General features: G+C 48.8%; 2 protein-coding genes across 11 annotated transcripts in view; one reads left to right on the top strand and one right to left on the bottom strand.

Annotated features, from left to right (window-relative positions):
- The first annotated feature begins 11,277 nt into the window (after nt 1–11,277).
- On the top strand, nt 11,278–18,984 carry macroh2a2 (macroH2A.2 histone). 2 transcript variants are annotated; one of them, XM_068567914.1, is made up of 9 exons: nt 11,278–11,833; nt 13,262–13,434; nt 13,562–13,668; nt 14,690–14,887; nt 16,072–16,176; nt 16,285–16,384; nt 16,479–16,568; nt 17,362–17,536; nt 18,183–18,984. In XM_068567914.1, exons 2-9 carry the CDS (start codon nt 13,263–13,265, stop codon nt 18,346–18,348), a joined length of 1,113 nt encoding a protein of 370 aa, XP_068424015.1. In that variant the 5' UTR covers nt 11,278–11,833; nt 13,262; the 3' UTR covers nt 18,349–18,984. The 2 variants fall into 2 exon arrangements, with proteins under 2 accessions (XP_068424015.1, XP_068424013.1); XM_068567912.1 differs by having other exon boundaries at nt 11,279–11,833; nt 13,259–13,434.
- A 436-nt stretch (nt 18,985–19,420) lies between these two features.
- gbf1 (golgi brefeldin A resistant guanine nucleotide exchange factor 1) overlaps nt 19,421–25,595 on the bottom strand; it is a 69,322-nt gene continuing 63,147 nt past the window's right edge. For all 9 annotated transcript variants that reach the window (XM_068567504.1, XM_068567503.1, XM_068567505.1 and 6 more), the window contains 7 exons: nt 25,378–25,528; nt 24,903–25,033; nt 24,692–24,793; nt 23,961–24,074; nt 22,831–23,008; nt 22,611–22,754; nt 19,421–21,886 (listed from right to left, as the gene is read on the bottom strand). In XM_068567504.1, coding sequence (XP_068423605.1) covers nt 21,618–21,886; nt 22,611–22,754; nt 22,831–23,008; nt 23,961–24,074; nt 24,692–24,793; nt 24,903–25,033; nt 25,378–25,528 — 1,089 coding nt within the window. In that variant the 3' untranslated portion in view covers nt 19,421–21,617. The remainder of the gene's footprint in view (nt 21,887–22,610; nt 22,755–22,830; nt 23,009–23,960; nt 24,075–24,691; nt 24,794–24,902; nt 25,034–25,377; nt 25,529–25,595) is intronic.

The raw sequence follows: 25,595 nt of genomic DNA, 5'->3' as shown, positions 1-25,595 counted from the left end.
AAGTGACATTATAATATATTAGTCGCCACGCAACCGCCGCACATACGGGACTATTTTCTCTCGGCTACTGAACGCGATACACAACGTTTGGTGGCTACAACTATTTTGTGTTGAAAGGCAGCTACTGTTACTGTTTATAATGTCGCAGGTAACCGTGTTATGAAAGCAATAATGTACTGGAGGCAGTACTGCATCTACAATAATGTACAGTTCAAGGGTTTGCCTAACAACATCCTTGAACAGTACATTATTGACGATACAGTACTGCCTCAAGTACCTTGTTACTTAATTATAATGTCACTGTTTACCGTCTTATGAAAGCAATAAGGGACTCGAGGCACTACTGTATCTACAATAATGTACCCTAGAACAGTACATTATTGGCAATACAGTACTGCCCCTCATACCTTATTGCTTAATTTTAATGTTAAAGGTAACCGTATTCTAAAAGCAATAATGTACTGGAGGCAGTACTGTATATACAATAATGTACAGTTCAAGGGTTGCTAACAACACCCTTGAACAGTTCATTATTTATGATACAGTACTGCCTCAAGTACCTTACTGCTTGCTTATAATGTCACTGTTAACCGTCTTATGAAAGCAATAAGCGACTCGAGGCAGTACTGTATCGACAATAATGTACCAGCTGTGCATCAGGCCTAACAACACCCTTGAACATTATTGACGATACAGAACTGCCTCGAGTCCCTCATTGCTTAAAGACGAGACGATAAGACAATTTGAGACAATTCCTCCTGATTCTTTGACTCTGCAGGGACGTTCACCTGCATCTAACCAACGGGGTCAGGACTCGTACTGCAATACTGACAGAAACCAGAAGGTTCTGAATATGAATCAGATATGATGATATGCTCCAAATATGATGTGCGTTCCTACGAGGCTCGCCTCTCTTTGACAGCTGCTGACATGATGCTCCACATGATGAAGACGTAGAAACTAGTGAAGAGTTTCTCAAGTTGCAGCCCAGAGAATAGACAGAGCCCTTTTCTCCGTTCACACTGATGGTCGCAGAACTTCCTTCAAGAAGCTGGATAACTTTTAGTTAGAGTTTAGAATGAGTTTATAATGTTTTCATGAATACAGTAAAAAAAAGAAAAACGCAGTTGAAAACTCCAGATAAAGAATAAAGAATAAACTTAATTGAACGTGTGTATCAATTAGGAGGATTAATTGAAATAGAAATTAAATATAAAATGAAAAAATATGTTTTCATGAGTTCAATCGTGACTAATCGTTATATGTTATATTTTAAATCTACATATTGATCATATCTTCACAGAGTGATGCTGTGTTTCTGGACGTATCAGGTGCTCCATTATAAGAAGATCACGTTGACAAGCTCCACCGTTACAGGTGCTTTTTATTAGTACTTTTTAATATTATAGAGTCATTTATTATCATGCTGAAACGAGTTCTTACCACACGCTCTCTGAGCTCCACCTACACACACATACACACACACACACCATGTGTCAGCGAGCAGAGAGGCTGCAGTGATGAAGTGAAGGACACTGGAGTTGACGACGACGATGATCAATACAGTCACTGTAATAAAACATTCATCAGGAAGAATACAACAGTTTCCTCGCTCTGGTAAACTCCTCTGAGACGCAGCGGAGGAGGACAGAAGGAATGACTGATGCTGTGTGTGTCTTCATAACAGCCAGTCCTTCTGCTCTTGTTGTTATTATCAGCTTCACTGTTATGATTGATTGGGTGGAGAGGTGGAGAGGTGGAGAGGTGGAGAGGTGGAGCTCCGTCGACAGCGTGAATCACAAACATCGAGGCTTCTGCTTTCCATACGTTGTGTTGAGACCGTCATCATTCTGCATCCTGTCAAACAAACAGAACATCAGGAGGCTTCCCATCGACTTGGATCATGAAACAAGAAGCAGGAGCAGGAAAACATCAGCAATGGAAAACTGATGCATTCAAACTTTGCCTGTTTCAATCACTCACCGCCGATCCAAATGTTTCTGCCATGGTCAGGTGGCGACGGGCTCCAGGACGCTCACTTTGCACGGTGTCAATGATTGAGAGTAGATCCGAAACATTTTAATAAAAGAAGAGCTAATGTGACGCTAAAATGTTACCATGTGTAAAGTTAATTTGGTGGTGAGGCTTCAATAAGAGGAGCTGCTCCATCCATGTGGCCGTAAAAGTCGGGTTACAATCAATATTCCCTCTAATTCTTTTCAGCAATGAGCAAATTTTTTTTCAAAACTTTTCAAATTTTTTGGTTCAAACACTCTGTGACTGAAATCAGAGATGAAAAACATCCTCACCGAAGTGATTGTGTGGGAATAAGAAGTGAAACTTTGGGCCTCGAGGTGCTTCAGATGAGCAGCTTCGCTGTCAGCCAACGTCTCGCTGGGGCCAAAGGAGATTTTAAAGACCCTAAAGAACTTTTGACCCCGGGCTGAAGATGTGCTTTGATCCCCTCCAGAAGTGATCCAGAATCAGGTTTGATCATTACCTCACATGAGTCACGGCTGCATGGGAGAAGTGGGCCAAACAGACAGAAAGTAAACAGTCAGATAGCTTCCCCAGCTGCCTCCTGACGCTGCCACCTGAGTGCGGTTTGGAGGACGGCTTTCCGACCGAGGGGCTCCTCTGCTGGGAAAGCGCTCCGAGCCGTCCCACACGCCGCCGTCACACAGGCCGGGTTACGAAACGGCCTCCATCTGACTTTAATTATGGCCAAAACATCACAAAGCCACAGGATGTTGGGAAGATCAAACGCGCTAAATTGGCTCACGAGACTGCTGACACACTTTAATCCACGCTGACTTACAACTTCTTGAAGCAGGTGGAAAAGAAGAGGAACTGGGTTCCCCAGGGAATTTATGTTCACGTTGTATTTTACATTAATAAGTGTAAATATTGTCTCCATCTGCCCGTAAGCCACTCGGCTTGGTACCTTATTGTAATGCCGCGTTCATACCAAAACACTTGTGAATATACTCAACGTTTTCACGCCTGACTTTACTCGCTGGACGTGGTTAATTTGTTTTTTCTCAACCATTCGCGGCAGAAAGGGGGCACAGCTACGTTAGCCCAAGTTATCAGCACATAGCCTTACTAGCTAACCTAAACTGACCCGGTCACGTTCCTGTAGCTAGCAGCACATAGCCTCACTAGCTAACCTAAACTGACCCGGTCACGTTCCTGTAGTTAGTAGCACATAGCCTCACTAGCTAACCTAAACTGACCCGGTCACGTTCCTGTAGTTAGTAGCACATAGCCTCACTAGCTAACCTAAACTGACCCGGTCACGTTCCTGTAGTTAGTAGCACATAGCCTCATTAGCTAACCTAAACTGACCCGGTCACGTTCCTGTAGTTAGCGGAACATAGCCTCACTAGCTAACCTAAACTGACCCGGTCACGTTCCTGTAGTTAGCAGCACATAGCCTCACTAGCTAACCTAAACTGACCCGGTCACGTTCCTGTAGCTAGCAGCACATAGCCTCACTAGCTAACCTAAACTGACCCGGTCACGTTCCTGTAGTTGGCAGCACATAGCCTCACTAGCTAACCTAAACTGACCCGGTCACGTTCCTGTAGCTACCAGCACATAGCCTCACTAGCTAACCTAAACTGACCCGGTCACGTTCCTGTAGCTAGCAGCACATAGCCTCACTAGCTAACCTAAACTGACCCGGTCACGTTCCTGTAGTTAGCAGCACATAGCCTCACTAGCTAACCTAAACTGACCCGGTCACGTTCCTGTAGCTACCAGCACATAGCCTCACTAGCTAACCTAAACTGACCCGGTCACGTTCCTGTAGCTAGCAGCACATAGCCTCATTAGCTAACCTGAACTGACCCGGTCACGTTCCTGTAGCTACCAGCACATAGCCTCACTAGCTAACCTAAACTGACCCGATCACGTTCCTGTAGCTACCAGCACATAGCCTCACTAGCTAACCTAAACTGACCCGGTCACGTTCCTGTAGTTAGCAGCACATAGCCTCACTAGCTAACCTAAACTGACCAAACCAAACATTTCCGCTATCGATGGTCATCGGTTCTCACTTCTTACTCAGAGTTTGAAGCTTCAATCTTTTGGAGGGAAGGTCTTCATTCTAAAAACACAACATGATGCACTTAGCACTTGTAAATGAAGCCTTGGCTGGAATATGATGTGTATGATGTGTGGCTATTATTAGCATGCCTGTTATTACACAGCTGGTAGGAACTTGGTGCAAATCCACCCAGATGAATATGGGTGTCTCGCCGGCAGAAAGAAAAGCCATCCTTGAGGAGAGAATATGACTGGACCCAAGTGCTGCATGTTAGCAACATGCTTCAACCACAACAGGAAATAACAAGTGTCAGGCGGTCATATATCAGCGCTCCCTGCAATAATCTGGGCTAAGTGGTCTTTGTTGTACCTCAATCCTCCAATTACAAACCCTCACAGACGGCAGCGATGCCGAGGCTCCGTCACATTCAGCCTGACCTGAAGGGAGGTCACGCAGCGGCCTGAAATAAACACAGCGACCATGAACCTCGCCATCTTTGTCCATGGAGGACAGCAGAGGAAAGGCAGGGTTTCCCTCTGATGTCAGATGTGTGGAGACGACAAGTAAGTCTGGGAGAAGGATGGCAGGAAGTCCCACCCGGCTGGCGACAGGGTCACTTTCCCAGGGTGAGATAAACAAGCGTGTGCTGGAAGTGAACAGGAGATTAACTTAATGTCCGTCAGCAAAGTAATGAAGCAATAAATTAAAGGTGTACAAACGAACTGACTCATATGACCCGTAAGGGATGGAACAAACAACCAACTCCTTATTATGCAACTAAAAGTTCTCAGGGTGGTTTATGAAGATCAAAAGGTTCGTCATCTGGTAGCATCATCACGTCATTTCCTAAAAATACTAACTTTCATGGATGTGGAGAGGGAGATGGGACGACTTGTTTGAATAAAATGTAAAAAGATAATATCAAAAATTAGTTTGAGTGACAGCATGAGAGGGGCGGGGCCTGGAAAGGTGCACAAGGGTTCTCTAGTTTAAACAAGGCCAGGTGCATGCAGGTGTGCAGGTCTGGAGGTGTGCTCTATTATCTGTTTCTACTTCCTTGTTTGGCTCTTTGTGTTGCCGCTAAGCTAAATGCTACATGCAATTAGCAGCGGACATTTTGGTTCGAAGCTTGTGGTGTAAGTTGATGATGGTTGTTGGTTCAAAGCCCCGTCTGTCTGCGGTCACGCAGCCTTCCTGAAAGATGCTTCAAGTCTTCACAGACGGAGAAGAGTCGATAACTTCTTCTGTAGAACAGCGCCACGCCCCATAATGCAAAACTGCTGCTCATAAGGGGTCTGCAATGGCCAATATAATATCAAAAATATTGTCTTTATGTGCTTCCAGATCAGGCAAAGGTCAGCGTGTAGATAAACACCACTTTTGGGCAACCGGTCTGAAACAAAGTAAATAGCAGCCGGCTATAGAAGAAGTATTCCCATCACCTGACGAGCTGCATGTATGATAAATACTCCTGCTGCACCATAAGAGTCATTGCTCCCTCGTGGCATGTCTCTGTTGCGTGGAGACAAGCTTAGACTAACATAAGAGAAGGGTTTATCTCCATGCTAAATGATTAGCCAGATATCCACGTGGGCCATAGGACAACATGAGCATCCCCTGAGCCCGGCAGTAGATAAACGTGTACATCTACTGATGCTTTCTTCTTCTGTTTAATCTTTTTGTGTCATCACATGGGACGGGACAGAAAGTCAAAGGAGGAAGGAAGAAAGAAAAGACATTTATGAAATAAAAATGAAAACATAACCTTGCATAATGTCCGTTCCACTGGGTTGGACTGGCCGTCGTGTAGCCGGAAGATAATGACGCCATCCAGGGTTGAGATCTGTGTGAGAGGAAGCTGAAGGCTCTTGGTCGTGCACCTCTGAATTATTGTAACAAAGCGCAATTTAATCTAGAGCAACATTCTCTGATGAAAGCTTCAATAACGGTTCTTACAGTTTGTTTTAAAAAAGTTTCATTTCAGTATTATGTATAAATATTCAGAGGCAATATTGATGCACTGCACCAGTAGCACGACGAGGTGGTGCAGCAAGGACCAGGCCCGGCATGCAGTTTGATGACAGTGGCACAAAGAGGTGGGGCAGCAAGGACCAGGCCCAGCATGCGGTCAGGTGACAGTGGCATGAGGAGGTGGGACAGCAAGGACCATGCCCAGCATGCAGTTTGGTGACAGTGGCATGAGGAGGTGGGACAGCAAGGCCCAGGCCCAGCATGCAGTTAGGTGACAGTGGCACGAGGAGGTGGGGCAGTTAGGACCAGTCCCAGGATGCAGTTAGGTGACCTGAACGATGGAATAATGAGACAGCAGCTTATCGGCTGAGGCAGGAAGTCCACACGGGAGGAGGCTGAGCAGGTGAAAGGTTCAGCTTCAAGTATCAGACGGCGTGAAGCAACATTTCAACCTTGATGACTGGCAACTGACTGTGGAAAAGGAGCCGGTATAAATACTGACAGGGGGACTGGGGACTGGGGAACAGGTGCAGGTGATGTGAGGGGAAACAAAAGTAGACTGGCGGGCCATCAAATCATGTTGGCGCTACACATGGTATACCTTACACTGATGTGTTTCATTCAAGTCTGCCGAGCCCTGATGCTTGTTTTCTTTCAGGTTTATGAGAATAGTTGTGTCAATCCTGACTAGGGGACCCTTTTGTATCAGGTCACAAGGTGCAAACCAAGAAAAAAACCTGGTATAAAATCCCCCAAAAAACGAAATAAAAACATGCGAGGTATCAAATTAAACATAAAAACCAGGCTACACCAGCATAGAATCCTCATGTACAACCTCTAAACACAACCTAAACAATACACGGGATTAGGTGTTGGGGTCTAAGGTTAGGGTGAAAGCTTAAGGGGCTAAGCATCGCAGTGTGGGAATTTAAATGAAGCAGCCACCACACACACACACACACACACACACACACACACACACACACACACACACACTCAGAACCAAGAGGTCCAACACTCGGCACAGGGTTTGGTCAGACCGCCTTTGTATCCAGGTGTTTTCTCCATCCACAGTGGATGCTGATTAGGAGCGTCCGTGCCCCTCTGGCTGAGGGGCCCGGGGGCCCGGGGGCCTCCTGCCTCCCTGAAGCGGCCGTGAGGCTGGGGAAGCCATCTGCCGGATCCGCTTCTGAGGGAAGATGCTGAAGCATGCAGCATCTGCTGCAGCAGACTGACTGACCGCACTGATCACATCCTGGAGCTTGAGGTCATTAAAGTGGATCCAGCATCCTGCAGACCCCCCCCCCCCCCCTCCTGAAACCCACCAGCGCCGGCTCATCGTGACGTGACCGCCATGGCTGCGTCTCCTCAGCGTTCCCGGCTCCTCTGCCGGCAGCGCTGTGGCTTTCTGAGGGGCGCCGAGGACAATCTGGATCACATTGTGTTGTTTAAAGCGTCGAGGCACAGTGTCTATAGTTCAGGAGTGCGCACATGTTTCCCTCGTTGCTTTTGAGACACAAATCCGATTTATTTTAATTGAATGATTAACTTTCCTCCTGAGCTACAACACAGATCCTCGTGCACACCAGAGCCCCTGACGGCTGAACGATGGAGAGTTATGAAACGTTAGAAGCTTTTCAATCAGGAGATTTATAACGTGGACTTGATACGTCATGTGATCGATACCGTCATGTGATGATGTCATGTGTTTCTACATGTTTTGTAGTCCTACTTTTCTGTGCTATTGTAATATTTGACACTAGATTATTGTGACATGAAGGTTCAGTAAAAACATTTCTTGTGAGGTTATTTATGAAATGAGATTCAACACAATGACACACACACACACACACATATGTATATATTTCAAACACATATCGATCATCCAGACAGCAGCCTGCAGATGGGATCTAATCCAGGATGTAATCCATGGAGGCAGCTGCTCCTGTCTCGTGAGTCATGTGACCCAGAGAAGACCTGTGTGTACTTCACTGACCATCACCTGGTGTGCAGTTTGGGTCTGGGCTCAGCAGCTGACGTCCTGTCAGCTCAGTGAACAGTCCTGCAGCGCCCTCTGCTGGAGCAAGGAAGCAAAGCAACCGTGAAGGACGCGAGCAGCACGACACACAGGCTGCATCCCAAGTCTCTACATGGCGTCCCCGTTTCCTTCACTTGCGTCCCTTCCTTGCGTCTTAGTCCCGCCCACCAGGGATGGAAGGAAACCAAGCGAGGAGAGAGGACGCGAGGAAACATGTTTTAGGAGACATGAGACGTCCTTTCCTCTGAAGCGTCACGTGAAGCAACGTTTCTGATGACTGCAACGGAGTTGTTTTCTGATCCAGACCCGATTTAGCGAACATTTCAATAAAGATGCAGTTAAATATTGATACAAATTGTTGCATGTTTTCAGTTGATTTAATGGTTTTAAACTACAGCTTGTATAAATAAGACACAGCTCTCATCAGTGTTCAGTGGAGATGTTTCTCTGTTACCTGTTAAACTGCATTGAGTATTTATACACTGTGTTGTGTTCAGGGTCCTGCTTATACGCAGGATCGATTACCAGCGGAACGAGTCTTATTTATTAATTATTTACGTCGGTATGTTTTAAAATTCTAATTGTGACGTTATAAAATAACATTCATGTTGTAAAACTGTCTCCAGCTCTCTGATTTTATTTACATGCATAATAAAAGTTATTGAGAGAAACTGTGTCTCTGTAAAGGGCCCCCGCATGTCCACTGCAACAAGATGCTGTTGCCTCGATGGGTGTGTGTTTTTCTTGTGTGTATAGAGATGAAGTCACACACACTTTACAGGTGTAGCTGAGACCAAAACCACGGACGAGACCATCGAAGGTGTGCTGGTGCTGAAGGTAACTACACTGATGTGATCAGTTTGATCGCAACATAAACCACATGCTAAAGTTTTAGCAGTTAAACCATTCCACCTTTAGCCAAAGACCTCATGCTAATATCCACAGAAACATAAATAACAAGTTATTATAGCATACATCTATATTTACACGACTACATACCTACAAACAGTCTGTATAAGCCAGTTAATGCTGCACAGGTGACCTTCTAGTTACTAAGTTAAGAAAACTGGTTGTATAGAAGTCTATGCTTCATGTGTTAAAGCTGCATTTTCTCTCCTGACCACCAGGGGGTGACTCCTCTGGTTGTATAAAAGTCTATATTCATGTGTTAAAGCTGCATTCTCTCTCCTGACCACCAGGGGGCGACTCCTCTGGTTGTATAGAAGTCTATGCTTCATGTGTTAAAGCTGCATTCTCTCTCCTGACCACCAGGGGGCGACTCCTCTGGTTGTATAGAAGTCTATGCTTCATGTGTTAAAGCTGCATTTTCTCTCCTGACCACCGGGGGGCAACTCCTCTGGTTGTATAGAAGTCTATATTCATGTGTTAAAGCTGCATTCTCTCTCCTGACCACCAGGGGGCGACTCCTCTGGTTGTATAGAAGTCTATATTCATGTGTTAAAGCTGCATTCTCTCTCCTGACCACCAGGGGGCGACTCCTCTGGTTGTATAGAAGTCTATATTCATGTGTTAAAGCTGCATTCTCTCTCCTGACCACCGGGGGGTGACTCTTCTGGTTGTATAGAAGTCTATATAAATAAACTGATAAGAATATCTGTAATGGTTCCCAGTAGAATAAACCATTGAAACCTGTCACAGCCTCGTCTCCGTAAGATAATAAGATGATTCATAAATGCATTGTTTCACATGTTTGTTTTAAGAGTGTAATAAACACACTGACAATGTTTAAAAAGCAAAGTTAGACCAGGTCCATAAACATCACCACAGAAGCTGCAGCACAGGGATCACAAGCTAAGCTAAGCTAAGCTAGCTACACAGTCAGAGGAACAGAAGCCTTTCGCTTGCAGCTTTTGATGGAGCTGAGGGTGCAGCAAGACGATGTGGTGAGGAGCAGGAAGAGGAGGAGTCAGCTCAACCATCGTCCTCCACCAAGGCCTGCTGGGACGTGGCCCTCGTCTTCCTCACGCCGAGCTGAAGCTACGCTGAAGGACTCTCTTCAAAGGACCGACGCAGTCGGCTGCAAAGTGGCAGCAGCAGCAAGCCGCCGTCTGCTGCTGCTCAATCCTATAGTGTATTGCTCTTTAGGTGTACGATTGGGTTTCATGATGATGTTGTTACGTCTGCTAATCTGTGTGTGTGTGTGTGTGTGTGTGTGTGTGTGTGAGTGTGTGTGTGTGTGTTTTGTTTGTCCACCTTGTCAGCTTATGTTAAAGTGTAAGTGTCACATTTAATACTCCTCAGCATGTTGGTGCTGGTGTACCTCGATCCATGGCTTCATCAGTGATGCTATTACCTGTGTGTGTGTGTGTGTGTGTGTGTGTCCATGAGTGTGTTTGTGTCAATGTGTGTGTGTGTGTCAATGTGTGTGTGTCTACTTGTGTGCGTATGTTTTTGTCCATGTGTTTATGTCTACTTGTGTGTGTGTGTTTGTGTCCATATGTGTGTGTGTTTATGTCTACTTGTGTGTGTGTACGTGTTTGTATACTTGTGTGTGTGTGTGTGTGTGTGTGTGAGTCAGTAGGCGTTGTTGGAGGCAACATGGGGTTCATTGTTTGAGGGAAACACTGGGTGAATGGGGACATGTAGTTCCTAATGGGAACAGGTGTGTGTGTGTGTGTGTGTGTGTGTGTGTGTGTGTGTGTGTGTGTGTGTGTGTGTGTGTGTTCCTAATGAGAACAGTAGTGTGTGTGTGGGAAGCACAATAGTGTTTGACCGTGATCGTGTCACCTTGCTCGTCTTTTGGTACCTTATGATGTCATCAATGTAAGGTGATTTAATGCTGTGTGTCTCAGATTAAATGGACCAGAGACACACACACACACACACACACACACACACACACACACACACACACACACACACACACACACACTTTCTCTGGGTTGTAACTTTTCAAAGTGTGAGTAAAGAAGAGTTTTTTCTGCATTGAATTAAATCCTGCGTGGTTGTGAAATGCATCCATTCGGTCCACAGTGTGACAACAAAGACATAACAAGTTCATTCCATGTTTGTTACACTTTACAGATAACACACAAAGCAACCCACAATGCATTGCTGTCACTCCTGTTTGTATTCCACTGCATCCACCGCTGCTGTCATTGGTCCTAACCATCACTTCTCATCACATGAATCATTTCCATCAACTGGCAGCTGAAGTGGTCGTCGTCTCCCTTCCTCCGGCTTTCACGTATCCACGGTGGAAAGCAGCGCTGTGATTGGCTGCTGAGCCTCTCGGGACTTCCCCGGACACATCAGACAGCCTCATCTGTCTGATTCACGTCTCAAGGAGGAGAGACGCCGTCCTGTTAACCTGCTGGGCCTGAGTGATGCCGGCTGCATGCACCCGGCTGGCCCGCAGTCACCCACCGAGTGACCCGCACAGCCTCCCCTCGGGGCCCTAGGGTGCCCTCTCCATTCAGGATCTATTTGCCCTCGGAGGAGCGCGCGTGTGTGTCTCCTGCTCGCCCCTACCAGCCTCCTATGTACGCGCACCGCGTCCCTTCCCCTCTTGGAGCCATGTTAGGGGGCGTTTCACTGAGTGTTCCCTCGACTGATTTTTCCCCTTTGCAGCATCAGTAGCACAGAGCCAGCCTCCACCAGACTACGCGGTTCCTGCTCGCTCCGTGGGGGCTTTTTGTTTTTCTTCCTGAGGTCGGGGAGCCAGCAGAGTAACGCACACGGACAGCGCGTAAACACAAGCGACGCGAAGCGGCCGCCGTCACCGGGGATTCGTCGGTCTTCGGACAAAACAGGTAGAAACTTGGAGGGTTTTTCTTCACCCCCCCCCCCCCCCTCCACACACACACACACACACACCGTCCGTGCGGACGCGCGTATCCCGGACCCACGGAGGGGGGGACGCGTGTCTCTCCATGTCTGATGTGATTACACATGCGGAGGGTTGGAAAAGAAGGGGGGCGGGGGGAGGGGGGGCTTGTTTAACGGAATGGCCGTCACGGTCAATGTCTGTGTATCAGTCCGCCGTGATGACCTGCGTCGCTGCCGTTCACCGGGGCTTCACGGCTCTCCCCTCCCGCTGACAAGAGCAGACACACAACGCAGCTCCGGTGTCTCCGTGTCGCCCCCCCCCAAATAACCGGGGAGTGGATGTTAACGTCTGCGTAGCGACGTCGAAGCCGCGTCGCTCCTGTAGAGTACAGTAACGTTAGCTAGCGCCATAGCCACATCGCCGTCTTATGTTTGCCTCGCGCACCGTATCCCTCCACCTTTTAGCGCCAGCGCGAGCGCCGCGGATGCGTTAGTGCCTACGTGTAAACACCGGGAGCACGCAGGCCGCAAGCCGCTCCGCAGCGCTCACTGCCCGGGCTCGTGTACATGGAAAGCCCCGCGGGAGGGTAACGGTGACCTTCCCTCCGCTGCATCCGCGGTCAGCGTGTGTTTATACTGAGAGGAGGATACAAGACCGGCCTTCATTCCGGCACCACGGATACAGATAGTGGACGTGACGTAGGCTGTTTGTCCTCCAAGCAGAACACTGTGATGACCCTATGACAGCCCCCCCCCCCCCCCCCCCCACCCCATCTGTAATGACCCTATGACAGCCCCCCCCCTCTATCTGTGATGACCCTATGACAGCCCCCCCCCCCCCTCCTCTATCTGTTATGACCCTATGACAGTCCCCCACCCTCCCCCCACCCTCATCTGTAATGACTCTATGACACCCCCCCTCTGTAATGACTCTATGACAGCGTATGTCCTGTCTGTTATTCACAATCTGTCTGTTATTTCATTTTTGTCTGTTAGTTACACTCTGTTAGTTACACTGATATTTACACTGTTATTTACACTCTGTTAGTTACACTCTGTTTTTTACACTCTGTTTTTTACACTCAGTTTTTTACACTCAGTTTTTTACACTCTGTTATTTACACTCCGTTAGTTACTCTGTTATTTACACTCTGTTAGTTACACTGTTATTTACACACTGTTATTTACACACTGTTATTTACACTCTGTCAGTTACACTCTGTCAGTTACACTATGTTATTTCCACTCTGTTATTCACACTCTGTTATTTCATTTGTATCTGTTATTCACACTCTGTTGTTCCCTCTCTGTCCGTTCTGTCTGTTGTTCCCCGTCTGTCCGTTCTGTCGGTTGTTCCCTCTCTGTCCGTTCTGTCTGTTGTTCACTCCTCTGGTCCTCCGTGTGCTCAGCAGGATGTCAGCCAGAGGAGGAAAGAAGAAGGCCACCAAGCTGTCCCGCTCAGCCCGGGCGGGCGTCATCTTCCCCGTGGGAAGGATGATGCGGTACCTGCGCACCGGCACGCACAAGTACCGCATCGGCATGGGGGCGCCGGTCTACATGGCGGCGGTCATCGAGTACCTGGCAGGTAGGGTCACGTGGTTCAAGAGTCACGCATTCCAGCTCCAGTGTCAGTCATGTAGCGTGTGCTACATGTTCACTGCACCTGCTGTTGACGTGTTACATGTAAACAAGTAGTGTACTCTCTCTTGAAGCTGAGATCTTGGAGCTGGCAGGAAACGCAGCGCGGGACAACAAGAAGGGCAGAATCACTCCCAGGCACATCAAGCTGGCTGTGGCCAACGACGAGGAGCTCAACCAGGTGAGAGGGTGAGAGGGTGAGAGGGTGAGAGCTTCACTCTACAGGTGCTCAAGGTCAGAGACACTTCACACATGTTTTCACTACCCGAGAACAGTGAGGAGAGGCTTCAACGAGCTGCTGGGAATGTGTGAGTCCCTGAGCAGGTAGTACACAGTACTTGAGCAGGTAGTACAGAGTACCAAAGCAGGTAGAGAACAGTGTACCTGAGCGGGTAGAGAACAAAGTACCTGAGCAGGTAGGTACTAGTGTACAGAGTTCTAGGTAGTGTACAGAGTAGTAAGTAGTGTACAACGTAGTAGGTAGTGAACAAAGTAGTAGGTAGTGTACAGGGTAGTAGGTAGTGTTCAGAGTACTAGGTAGTGTACAGAGTAGTAGGTAGTGTATATAGTACTAGGTAGTTGCAGAGTTCTAGGTAGTGTACACAGTACTAGGTAGTGTACAGAGTACTAGGTAGTGTACAGAGTAGTAGGTGGTGTACAGAGTACTAGGTAGTGTACAGAATATTTTAATAGGTTTCAACAGGTTTGTTTGGACATGTACACGCGTGACATCTGAAGCGTGATCTGACGTGAAGACGCGTTCAAAGACACGTGTTGATCCGGTTACCTGAGGCTCACCTGAGCTTCTTCCTGCCAGACGCAGCCGTCCTCCATCACTGCACCACCCGTTGTACTCATGAGCTACGTGGAGGCTAGCGCGTAGCGTAGACGCTCCCGTTTCCAGGAATACTAGCTATCTCAGGATACTGAAGGCAGTGCTGTCTGTTTGAATGGTGGTAGTTCCTCTGGTGAGAGGAACCAGACTCTGTCCTCTCACCATGGCGTGGGTTAAAGTCTGGGCCCTGCTGAAGGTGTCAGCTGACAGCAGCTGGTGTGTGTAGCAGCTGATATTTCAGCCGGCGTGAAGGATCCCAACACGGGGAACATCTGTTCCCTCAAGGAGATGCACGCTCTGTGGTATTGTACGGTGTTGGACGGTCTGGAGTCAAACTCTGTGTTTGGGAAACGCTTTTCTCCGTCAGCTCCTGCGAGGGGTGACCATATCCAACGGCGGCGTCCTGCCTCGGATCCACCCGGAGCTGCTCTCCAAGAAGCGGGGCGGCAGGGTGAAAGTGGAGAGCCAGGCGTCCATTCCCGAGAAGAAGGTGGAACGCACGAAGAGCAAGAAACCCGTCAAATCCTTCAAAAAGGTCAAAGGCAAACGAGGACGCAAGCCAAAGGTCAGTGACTCGACAGAATGGACGAGTACTCGTGAGCACCTCCACCGGCAGAATGACTCCTTTATCTTCTGAGATTGGAGTGAGACACGGAGAAAAGATGTCGTGATCTTCATCGTTGACGTGTCCAGTCTTGGCTAGTCAGCGTTAAGGTGTCTACAGCGTCTTCATTTCCCTTCAAGCTTTTTATCCTTTCACTCCAAGTTGAAGTTAATGCCGATACAAATGAAACTATCTGGCTATCCAAGTTGTGTATCGTAAAATATTTTTGTCACATCTCCCCATTAAATCTTCCCCAACTTGTTTTATGGAACGCAAGTCAGCTTGATATCACGTTAGCTTTATATCACGTTAGCTTGATATCACGTTAGCTTGATATCAGCTTTATATTACGTTAGCTTGATATCAGCTTTATATCACGTCAGCTTTATATCAGCTTTATATCACGTCAGCTTGATATCGCGTTAGCTTGATAGCTTGTTAGCCAAGCTTTATATCCAACTAGCTTGATATCATATCAGCTTTATATCGCGTTAGCTTGATAGCTTGTTAGCCAAGCTTTATATCCAATTAGCTTGATATCACATCAGCTTTATATCGCGTTAGCTTGATAGCTTGTTAGCGAAGCTTTATATCCAATTAGCTTTATATCACGTCAGCTTTATATCACGTTAGCTTTATATCACGTCAGCTTTATATCACGTTAGCTTTATATCACGTCAGCTTTATATCACGTCAGCTTTATATCACGTCAGCTTTGTATCACGTCAGCTTTGTATCACGTTAGCTAATATTTATATCACGTTAGCTTGATGTCACGTTAGCTAATCTTTATATCACGTCAGCTTGATATCACCTTAGCTAAGCTTGATATTAAAAAACATAAGCTATGCTGAAAGCTCCAGAAAGACCAGTAAGTGGACCTTGATGGTTCCCTCGTGCACAAAGTGTTTAATCTTTCTTTTATTCAACACTCGGCTCCACGAGTCGCTCACTTGAAGGCCAAGAAACATTCTGACTAGAAACCATAAAACATCACGTCAACAACTTAAACAAACCCGAGACTTTGACAGAGCCCAGAGGCACCGTTTACCTTTTGATCAGCAGGTACTGAGTTTAACGCTCAGCAGGCTCATTGTGTCTGTTTTAATGCTAAGCTAGGTCTAAAGCTGCCTCCCCTCCCACAGGCTCAGAGCACAGACAGCGAGTCCGTACCGAACTCCACGGTGGAGGACGGTCCAGGAGACGGGTTCACCATCCTGTCCGCCAAGAGCCTGTTCCTGGGTCAGAAGGTAAGGATCAGCTAGAACGTGCTCATGTTGAGGTCCTCCAGGTGGAACCCGGGACCTTCAGCGCCCACACGGTTCCCTCTCACCGCCCACGACTTTGTGAACCCACAGCTTTCACTAACGGAGAGCGAAATCAGCAAAATCGGCGCGATCAAAGTGGAGGGCATAATCAACCCCACCAACGCGGAGATGGACCTCAAAGACGGCGTGGGTGAGCAGGACGCGTTCATGTGCACGCCGCAAGTGTCCGCGCACTCCCCTTTACCCAGCATGCCCTGTGTTGACCCGCCGCCGTGACATTTCAGGCAACGCCCTGGAGAAGGCCGGAGGCCGGGAGTTCCTGGAGGCCGTCAAGGAGCTGCGGAAAGCACAAGGGCCTCTGGAGGTGGCCTCAGGTACAGAACCCTCTACAGGGAACCCTGCAGGGCTGAGGAGGGACATCGAGTCCGGGAGGTCTGGGCCTCTCAGGGCGGCTGAGTGGACGATGCTTCACTCCACAGTCCTGATGCCAGACTCACGGCTGTGGTTTCCAAGACTTTCAACCAAAGTTCCATTTATTTGAAACCACATTTCCATGACTTTTAACCAAATTTTCGAGACTTTCAACCCAATTTTCGAGACTTCAAACCAAATGTCCATGACTTTTAACGAGATTTCAATTTATTTGAACCACGTTTCCATGACTTTAAACCTAATTTCCACGACTTAAAACCAAATTTCCATGACTTTTAACCAAATTTTTGAGACTTTCAACCAAATTTTTGAGACTTTCAACCAAATTTCCGTGACTTTAAACCTAATTTCAATTCATTTCAACCACATTTCCTTGACTTTCAACCTAATTTCCATGACTTTAAACCAAATTTTCAAGACTTTCAACCAAATTTTCATGACTTTCAATCAAATATTCATGAGCAAACATTGTGTGAAATGTGTGTGTAAACAGTAAAAAGTGATAAAATGTAGTATTTAAACTAACAATGAGGATTCAAAGCATACAGTAAACCTTAAATGACTCAAATGAATGAGAGACAATAGTTTGATTAAAAGAATAAACATTCATATAGATGCCTGTATGTATGCTGCTGATATTTTGAGCCTCTTTCCTTTAAAAGCAGATTCATTATTGGAACTCAGCGTTGTGAACACATGAACACGTGAACACGCGTGTGTCTCGTCTCTCCTCAGTGGCGGTGAGTCAGGCCAGCGGCATGGCCGCCCGCTTCATCATCCACTGCAACGTCCCTCAGTGGGGCTCCGAGAAGTGCGAGGACCAGCTGGAGAAGACGGTGAAGAACTGCCTCTCAGCGGCGGAGGACAAGAAGCTCAAGTCCGTGGCGTTCCCGGCTCTTCCCGCTGGACGGTGAGCTCCAGACGCCGCGCGATCGTCTCTGAACCAATCAGAGGCGACGATGATGAAGACGTGAACACGGTCACGGCTTAGCTTCTTCCACAGAACCAGAGTCCTCTCACGCGCTCATACGAACGGCATCTGTGGACGCTGTGTATGAATTTGAATTAATAAACCATGTGACGTCGGGTCAGTACATGTTGATGCCAACGAGACGTCCAGCTCCTCGCCTCTAGAGGCCGGAGCAGCCTGCGGTGACGCCTTCACAGACCGCGGGGATAAGCAACACTTAGTTGTCTTGTGCTTTTGTTGTGAAAGGAAAGAAAGGAAGGCGTGGCTCAAACCCGTTTCTCACCACGTGATTGGTTGATGCCGGATTCAGAAAGAGCAACGTTGCTGTTTTCTTATTCGCTTGTGTGAAAGTATTATAAACAAACACAACAAAGTTTAAATAAGTACTTAAACTTAGCGGCGACTTTAAGAATAGTTTTAACACGACACCACAAGGGTGGTGGTGTTTTAAATGAAGTAAAACATCCATGTGAGAGATATAATGAAGGGAAGAGCTGTTGTTCCTTGGTGTCCGTCATGTTCTCCAGCAGCAGCGTTCCCAGCGGGAATGCCGGCGTCCTCCTCACGGCCTCCGTCTCTTCCACAGGAACGGATTCCCCAAACAGACGGCGGCGCAGCTCATCCTGAAGGCCATCTCCAACCACTTTGTGTCGTCCAGCAGCTCCTCTCTGAAAAACATTTACTTTGTCCTGTTCGACAGCGAGAGCATCGGGATCTACCTTCAGGAAATGGCCAAGCTGGACGCCAAGTGAGGCTCCTCGCCGGAGCGCTGGTTTTCTAACTGTTGTTTGTTGCAGGTGGTGTAGATAGGGGATGAGGCAGAGGGGGGTTGTGGGTAATGCTGCGTTCACACCGAACGCGTCAAGACTTCGACGCGCGTCGAGGTTTCATGTAAAGTCAATGCAAAGCCGCGTCGAAGCGGCGTAGTCGCGTATTTCCAAGCGGGCGGCGCGTCAGACGCGTAGAAGCAGCACCAACAGCCCGCGGGGCGAACTCGGGTCGACGCGCGAGTTGAAATCTCCCAACTCCGGCTGCAAAAACGCGTGAGTCATAGTCGCGTCGGCCAATCAGCGCTGAGATGGTCCGCTGGTCACCGCCGTCCTGCCGGTCCTCCAGAAGGAGCCGATAGCGGCTCCATTCAGGCTGTTGTGGGACTACGGATACTACTATGAACCCAGACACCGTGGAGGTGACGTTCACACGCTTCACTGACTTCCACAACAAGCAGAAAGACGATCTAGTGGTTGTTTCACCTGCAGGTTATCACGAAAAAGATAAGCCACGCCCCCTTTGTGGCGCCTCGATTAGTCTTGCTGCTTTTGGTGTGAACGCACTACTTCTCGACGCGCGTCGAGAATTTTTTTGACGCGTTCGGTGTGAACGCAGCATGACGGGGGGGGGGGGGGGGGGGGGTGAGGAGGGGGGGGGGGGGGGGTTTGATGTGGAATCTGTGTTGGTTAAAGAGGGGAAAAAACAACCTGTGTGTGAGTGGAGTGCTGTTCACGTCTGTCCTCCATGAGTTTGTCTTCTTTCTAGATTAGAGCCTTTGATGCGTACAGTTCGTCACGATGGTCCTGGTTTCAACGATGTTTTTACATTCCATGTACAAATAGAACAGTTTGGCCTCCGTAGTTTCTGATACTTAGTTTACTAAAAAACTGTGGTTCTCATTCTGCTTTGAAATAAAAACCTCAGATGTTTTACACCAGAGAGCCTCTTGTTTCCACGAGCCGTGAAGCTCCGCCTCCACTCGGCCGGTCCAGGAGCTCCACGTCCACAGGAAGTCCGTTGCGGTTAAAAAAACAACACAAACAGCAGACTGAGCTCTTTCTTTACATTATATTTATTACATAGTAAAAAGTACATTACTTTCATTTCTATATACACATTATATTCATGTCACTTCCTGTCCCAGCGAGACTCGGCACCTGATAAGAGTCCCGCACAACACACACACACACACACACACACACACACTGTGTCTGGCGTCGCCCGACCAGCTGTGTGGAGTCTTTCTCCTTCTCAATCAATAAATAACGTTCACGTCACAGAGGACCCCAGGGCCAAGCGGAGCACAACCACAGCTCCCTCTACGCCACAGGTTTGGCATTAAAGCCGTGACTTGGTCTCGTGGTGTGATGTCATCGAACAAAAGGCACGAGCAGCCGCTCTCTAAGGGACTCGAGCCAACGACACACACGAGGTTCCTGTGGGCTGAACCCACTGGAGGAGGCGGAGCTTCAGGGGAGCAACAGCTGATGGACCTCAGGTTCATGACGTCATGAGGTTCATGACGTCATGAGGCTGATGATGTCATGTTCACGATGTCATGAGGTTGATGATGTCATGACCTCAGGTTCATGATGTCATGAAGTTCATAATGTCTGAGGTTCATGATGTCATCAGGTTCATGATGTCATGACCTCAGGTTCATGATGTCATGACCTCAGGTTCATGTCATTAAGTTCATGATGTCATGACCTCAGGTTCATGATGTCATGAGGTTGATGATGTCATGTTCATGATGCCATTAAGTTTATGATGTCATGAGGTTCATGATGTCATTAAGTTCATGATTTCATCAGGTCCATGATGTCATGACATCAGGTTCATGATGTCATGTTCATGATGTCATCAGGTTCATGGTGTCAGGCCATGAGGTTCATGATGTCATGAGGTTCATGATGTCATCAGGTTCATGTGTTAATCTTTCACGATTCAGGTCAAAACAATCTGACAATCACAAGTGATGTCATGAGAAGGGTTTTAGTCCCTCCCACGTGTACGATGCGTCGGGTTCATGACGTCATCGGGTTCATGGCGTCATCGGGTTCATGACGTCATCGGGTTCATGGCGTCATCGGGTTCATGGCGTCATCGGGTTCATGCATCAGGGGAAACCCTGAACTCACATGCTAACGAGCACACGCGTTTCCATTGTTACCAAACGACGTTACACACAACGCAGCGCTCAGCAGGCCACGCCTCCACGCAACAGTCTGTTCAAAATAATTATAATTCCTCTAATCGTCTTTCTGAATGAGTTAACTCTGACACTCTGCACTTCATATTCTTCAGTATTTACAGTCCGGACATTTTAAACTGATGGCTGATTTTCAAAGTGACACTATTTCAATGCTATGACGTCATCAGATATTCAGTAGTGATGACATCGAACCAGAAGGGGGTGGAGCTTCCATGAAGAGCGTGATGTCACATGACGGCCCTTAAGGGATCCTGCAGAAACATGCAGCTCCTTCATGGACTGGGAGATGCATCTCAAACCAGTAAAGACCACTGGGACCAGCGGCTCAGCTCCAATCAGCAGCACACCGCCCCCTGGTGGCGGAGAGAGGAACTCAGACCAGAGCACTGTGTCTGTCTTTACCGCTCACATAAATAAATAGCTGTTTTCTGAACAGTTTTCAGTTACGCTGGTGTGAAAAACTCTGATCTACTCGACACGCAGCTCCTCCTCCTCTTCCTCTTCCTCACGGACTGAAACCTCCAGGTGGAACGAAGCCATGAGGTCAGACCAGTGGGGGAGGGGCGGCGCGCGCTCTGGACTAAACTGTGTTCATTTAAATCACGCCGCTACTCGTCATCACGGATCCTCTAAACACGTGAAACCAGCGCCGAAGCCTCCAGAGGTCATGAGACCCCCAAACGACGCTAACTAGCGGTTAGCTTCGGGTCTTCTCATGAGGTGAGAAGACGACTGTGATGCAGAAACCAGGAGCACAATCTGTGTTTTAATGTGTCGGTGTGACATATAAATGATGCATGGACTCTGAAAGACGCTCAGCGGGTGGACGACATGGACTCTGAGCTGCAGGTGGTCCTCCTCTCCAGGAAACACTGAACCTCCTTCAGTCTGTACTTTAAACCCTTTTCATGGTGTGATTGGCTCTGATGGCATAAAGAGAACGATGTGCAGCAGCAGGAGTCTGTGGGATCCAGTGGTTTGAGGGTGTGTGTGTGTGTGTGTGTGTGTGCGTGTTAGGGGGGTGGGGGGGCTCTCTTACTTGACCTCGCCAGACGGGCTCGTGGGCCCGGGCCCGGGAAGCAGCGGCACGGGCGACGTGGCCTCTATGAGGGCGGGGTTCAGAATGATTGGCAGGGACATGGGCGGGACCCCCACCTGCAGGGGGGAGGCGAGGGGCTGCAGGATGAAGGGGGCGTGGCTTAAAGGCGAGGGGGAGTGGCTCAAGGGCGAGGGGGACAGGGCGGGGGGCGTCGTCAGCGGCACGGCGGGGACGGAGGGCGGCACCGGAGACGAGCGGTCCGACCCTAGAACACACAGAGCAGGAAGCAGGAGTCAGATGAGGGAGGGCTCCACGACGCTGGGTCCTAAAGGGTCACCGTGAGGTCCTGAAGAGTCACCGTGAGGCCCCACAGGGTCACCGTGAGGCCCCACAGGGTCACCATCAGGCCCCACAGGGTCACCATCAGGCCCCACAGGGTCACCTTTAGGCACTAAAGGGTCACCGTTAGGTCCTACAGGGTCACCGTGAGGTCCTGAAGAGTCACTGCGAGGCCCCACAGGGTCACCTTTAGGCACTAAAGGGTCACCGTGAGGCCCCACAGGGTCACCGTGAGGCCCACAGGGTCACCGTGAGGTCCTAAAGAGTCACCGTGAGGCCCCACAGGGTCACCGTCAGGCCCCACAGGGTCACCGTCAGGCCCCACAGGGTCACCGTCAGGCCCCACAGGGTCACCTTTAGGCACTAAAGGGTCACCGTTAGGTCCTGAAGAGTCACTGCGAGGCCCCACAGGGTCACCTTTAGGCACTAAAGGGTCACCGTGAGGCCCCACAGTGTCACCGTGAGGCCCCACAGGGTCACCTTTAGGCACTAAAGGGTCACCGTGAGGCCCCACAGGGTCACTGTGAGGCCCACAGGGTCACTGTGAGGCCCCACAGGGTCACCGTGAGGCCCCACAGGGTCACCGTGGGGCCCCACAGGGTCACCGTCAGGCCCTAAAGGGTCACCATTAGGCCCTGGTGTCATCTTACCCGGCTGGGGCTCCAGAGGGGACGCCGGCCGGCTGGAGGTCCGGGTCTCTGCGGGGGTCACCGGCACCGGGGACGGCGGCTGAGACACCGGCGGGGACGAGGGCCGGCCGGCCGAGGGCGTCGCCGGAGGACTTGGCACCGGATCTACGAACAAAGACGACACACTGTCAAGCTCCCGGCACTACCCAGCATGCACCTGCAGCGGAGCGGGTCACAGTACCGGGTATGATGGTCTGCTTGAAGAGCTCCTCCCGCAGGTGAGGCAGGAAGCACACGATGCGCTCCCAGGTGATCTCCCACAGGTTGGAGTAGCCGGTCCGGGAGTCGGCGCTGTGGAAGATGCCGGCTGTGTCCATCACCAGCAGCATGTTCTTCAGGGACTCGGGGATGGCCTCCAGCTGCAGACGCACACCATTTAATACACACTCCTTGTTCTTCACATTGCTGTTTCCCTTCCTCTCGTGACAGTTTTGATGCAATAAACATGTTTTTCTAAATCGATCAAATGTTACGTTTCATTTTGTTGAAGCAACATTTCACATATTTCATGGTTTAAAAGGTTCTCAAACTTTGTTTCTCACGGCCCACCGGACCAACAAAGTAGTAATTTTTATTTAAATAACTTTTTCTGATTCCTCCGGTCGTGCTTTTTCAAATATTAGAATAAAGGAAAGTGCAAACTGGATCGCTCCATCAGACAGAAACTAATAAAATGTGCTGTCACGTAGTTGGAACGATGCAAATAAAGTTCCACCTGTGCAAAAAAATAACGAATATATCCAACTGTGGATTATAAACTAGAAGCCCGGGTTTAAAGTCGCACTTGACGCGTGTACAGACGTCAGATATCATGAGAATCAGTCCATGTATTTACGTTCATGGCTCGAGACAATGTACTGCAGGACCATGAGACTTTAAAAGTAGAGCCAGGTGGTGGAAGCTCTGAGTGCTGCAGCCTTTAAAGGAGGAGGAGCTTCCTCCTGTAAAGGAGGAGGAGTTTCCTCCTGTAAAGGAGGAGGAGCTTCCTCCTGTAAAGGAGGAGGAGCTTCCTCCTGTAAAGGAGGAGGAGCTTCCTCCATTAAAGGAGGAGGAGCTTCCTCCTTTAAAGGAGGAGAAGCTTCCTCCATTAAAGGAGGAGGAGCTTCCTCCATTAAAGGAGGAGGAGCTTCCTCCTTTAAAGGAGGAGAAGCTTCCTCCATTAAAGGAGGAGGAGCTTCCTCCTTTAAAGGAGGAGGAGCTTCCTCCTTTAAAGGAGGAGGAGCTTCTTCCTTTAAAGGAGGAGGAGCTTCCTCCATTAAAGGAGGAGGAGCTTCCTCCACCGCCTCACCGCGCCGTGTGTTAGTGCCTCACCAGTAAGTCGCTGGACCCGGCGTGCATGTACTTGTCCATGAAGTCCAGGATGGTGACCCAGAGGGCGGCAAAGGTCGGCAAGGAGAGCAGAGGAGACAGATGCTGCAGGAAGACCTGGAGGGACACGAGCACACGGGTCACACACGGGACACACACGGGACACGAGCACACGGGTCACACACGGGACACACACGGGTCACGAGCACACTCTTGCTTCCATCTTTGAGGATGGTCTGTTTCCTTTGTTGCCTCATGGTGAAACACAAGATGCCTTTAACACTGAAACAATAAACTAATCACGTGTTGGTTCCCACACACTCACATTATTATAAATATTATTATAATATAGTTAGTACCACTACAACAGGATATTGTATTAGTAGTGTTACACAATGTTACATATTCATATTGTATAAGTTGATGTGACATCATCATGTTAAGCATGAACATTTTCTTGTGAGTACTTTAGCATATATTTGTACATGTTTGTGTATTTCTCCTCTATTCCCTCATGCTGAAATGGAAATCATTGTGTTATTTTAATACAACAAATGTTCAGCACAAAAACAGCGCGGAGCTGCAAGACGACGGTATTTAGAAAAGCTAACTTGAGCTAACGAGCTAAACCCATCCATGTGTCTGTGGATGTGTGAGACAGCTGATGTAGTGTGTACTGTACTGTTTACTGTAGTGTGTACTGTGTACTGCAGTGTAGTGTGTAGTGTTCAAACCTTAGACAGCAGGGTGCAGGCTCTCATTCTGGTCTCCTCCATACCGCCCACATCTGCTGGGCTTATGTTGTCGAGCAGCTTAGTCAGCAGGGGGAAAAGCACCTACACACACACACACACACACACACACACACACACACACAGTGAGGACAGGGCCTGCAGGTAAAGGGTTGTGTGTGTGTTCACCAGGAGAGCAGGTAGCTCCTCTCACCTTGTTGAAGCAGGACTCCCACTCGGCAGCATCCAGTGTCTGCAGGTCGTGCACCAGCAGCGCCCTCTGCAGGTAGGTGAGCGCCTGCATCCGGACCTGACGCCTGGCGTCACAGCACAGCCACGCGATGCCTGCAGCCACAACGCGACACACATGAGCCCAGTCTCCACCTGCACGAGCCCTGCTGGTCCTCTCAGAACCACACACGCATAGTGTGCACATGTATGGTGCACATGTATGGTGCACATGTATGGTGATTTGTGTGCTTTTAACCACTAGAATGCAGTTCATCAAGATGCTTTCTGCATATTCTAAAATGTTTTTATCGTCATTTCAAAGGCACAATGTCAAGGCCTTCAGTAGAAATCTGTACTGAACTGTAGTACTAGTTATGTTATTATTAATGATAGATTATGATTAGGTTTGTGGTGTTTTTGGTCATTTTATTCCCGTCCTCCTGCACACTGGGACCCACCCTGCAGCAGTGGGCACCAGCAGCTGGTCCACAGAGTCTGGGAATCGGCCTCGATCTTCCTCCCTGCAGCCTCCAGGTGGCGCTGCTCCTCTGCCCAGGAGCTGTAGATGTTGGCGGCCCGCGTGTGCAGAGTGTGCATGAGGTCCAGCAGCTGCACACACAACACCGATGTTAACGAGAGCAGGACGCATGTAGAAGAAGCCTGAGCTTCATCCGCT

The sequence above is a fragment of the Clinocottus analis genome, unplaced genomic scaffold, assembly GCF_023055335.1.
Source record: "Clinocottus analis isolate CAN_PGR_092001 unplaced genomic scaffold, fCliAna1.0.p SCAF_8, whole genome shotgun sequence".
Taxonomy (NCBI): Eukaryota; Metazoa; Chordata; class Actinopteri; order Perciformes; family Cottidae; genus Clinocottus; species Clinocottus analis.
The sequence above is the reverse complement of the archived record's forward strand: the minus strand, read 5'-3'. Positions and strand labels throughout refer to the sequence as shown.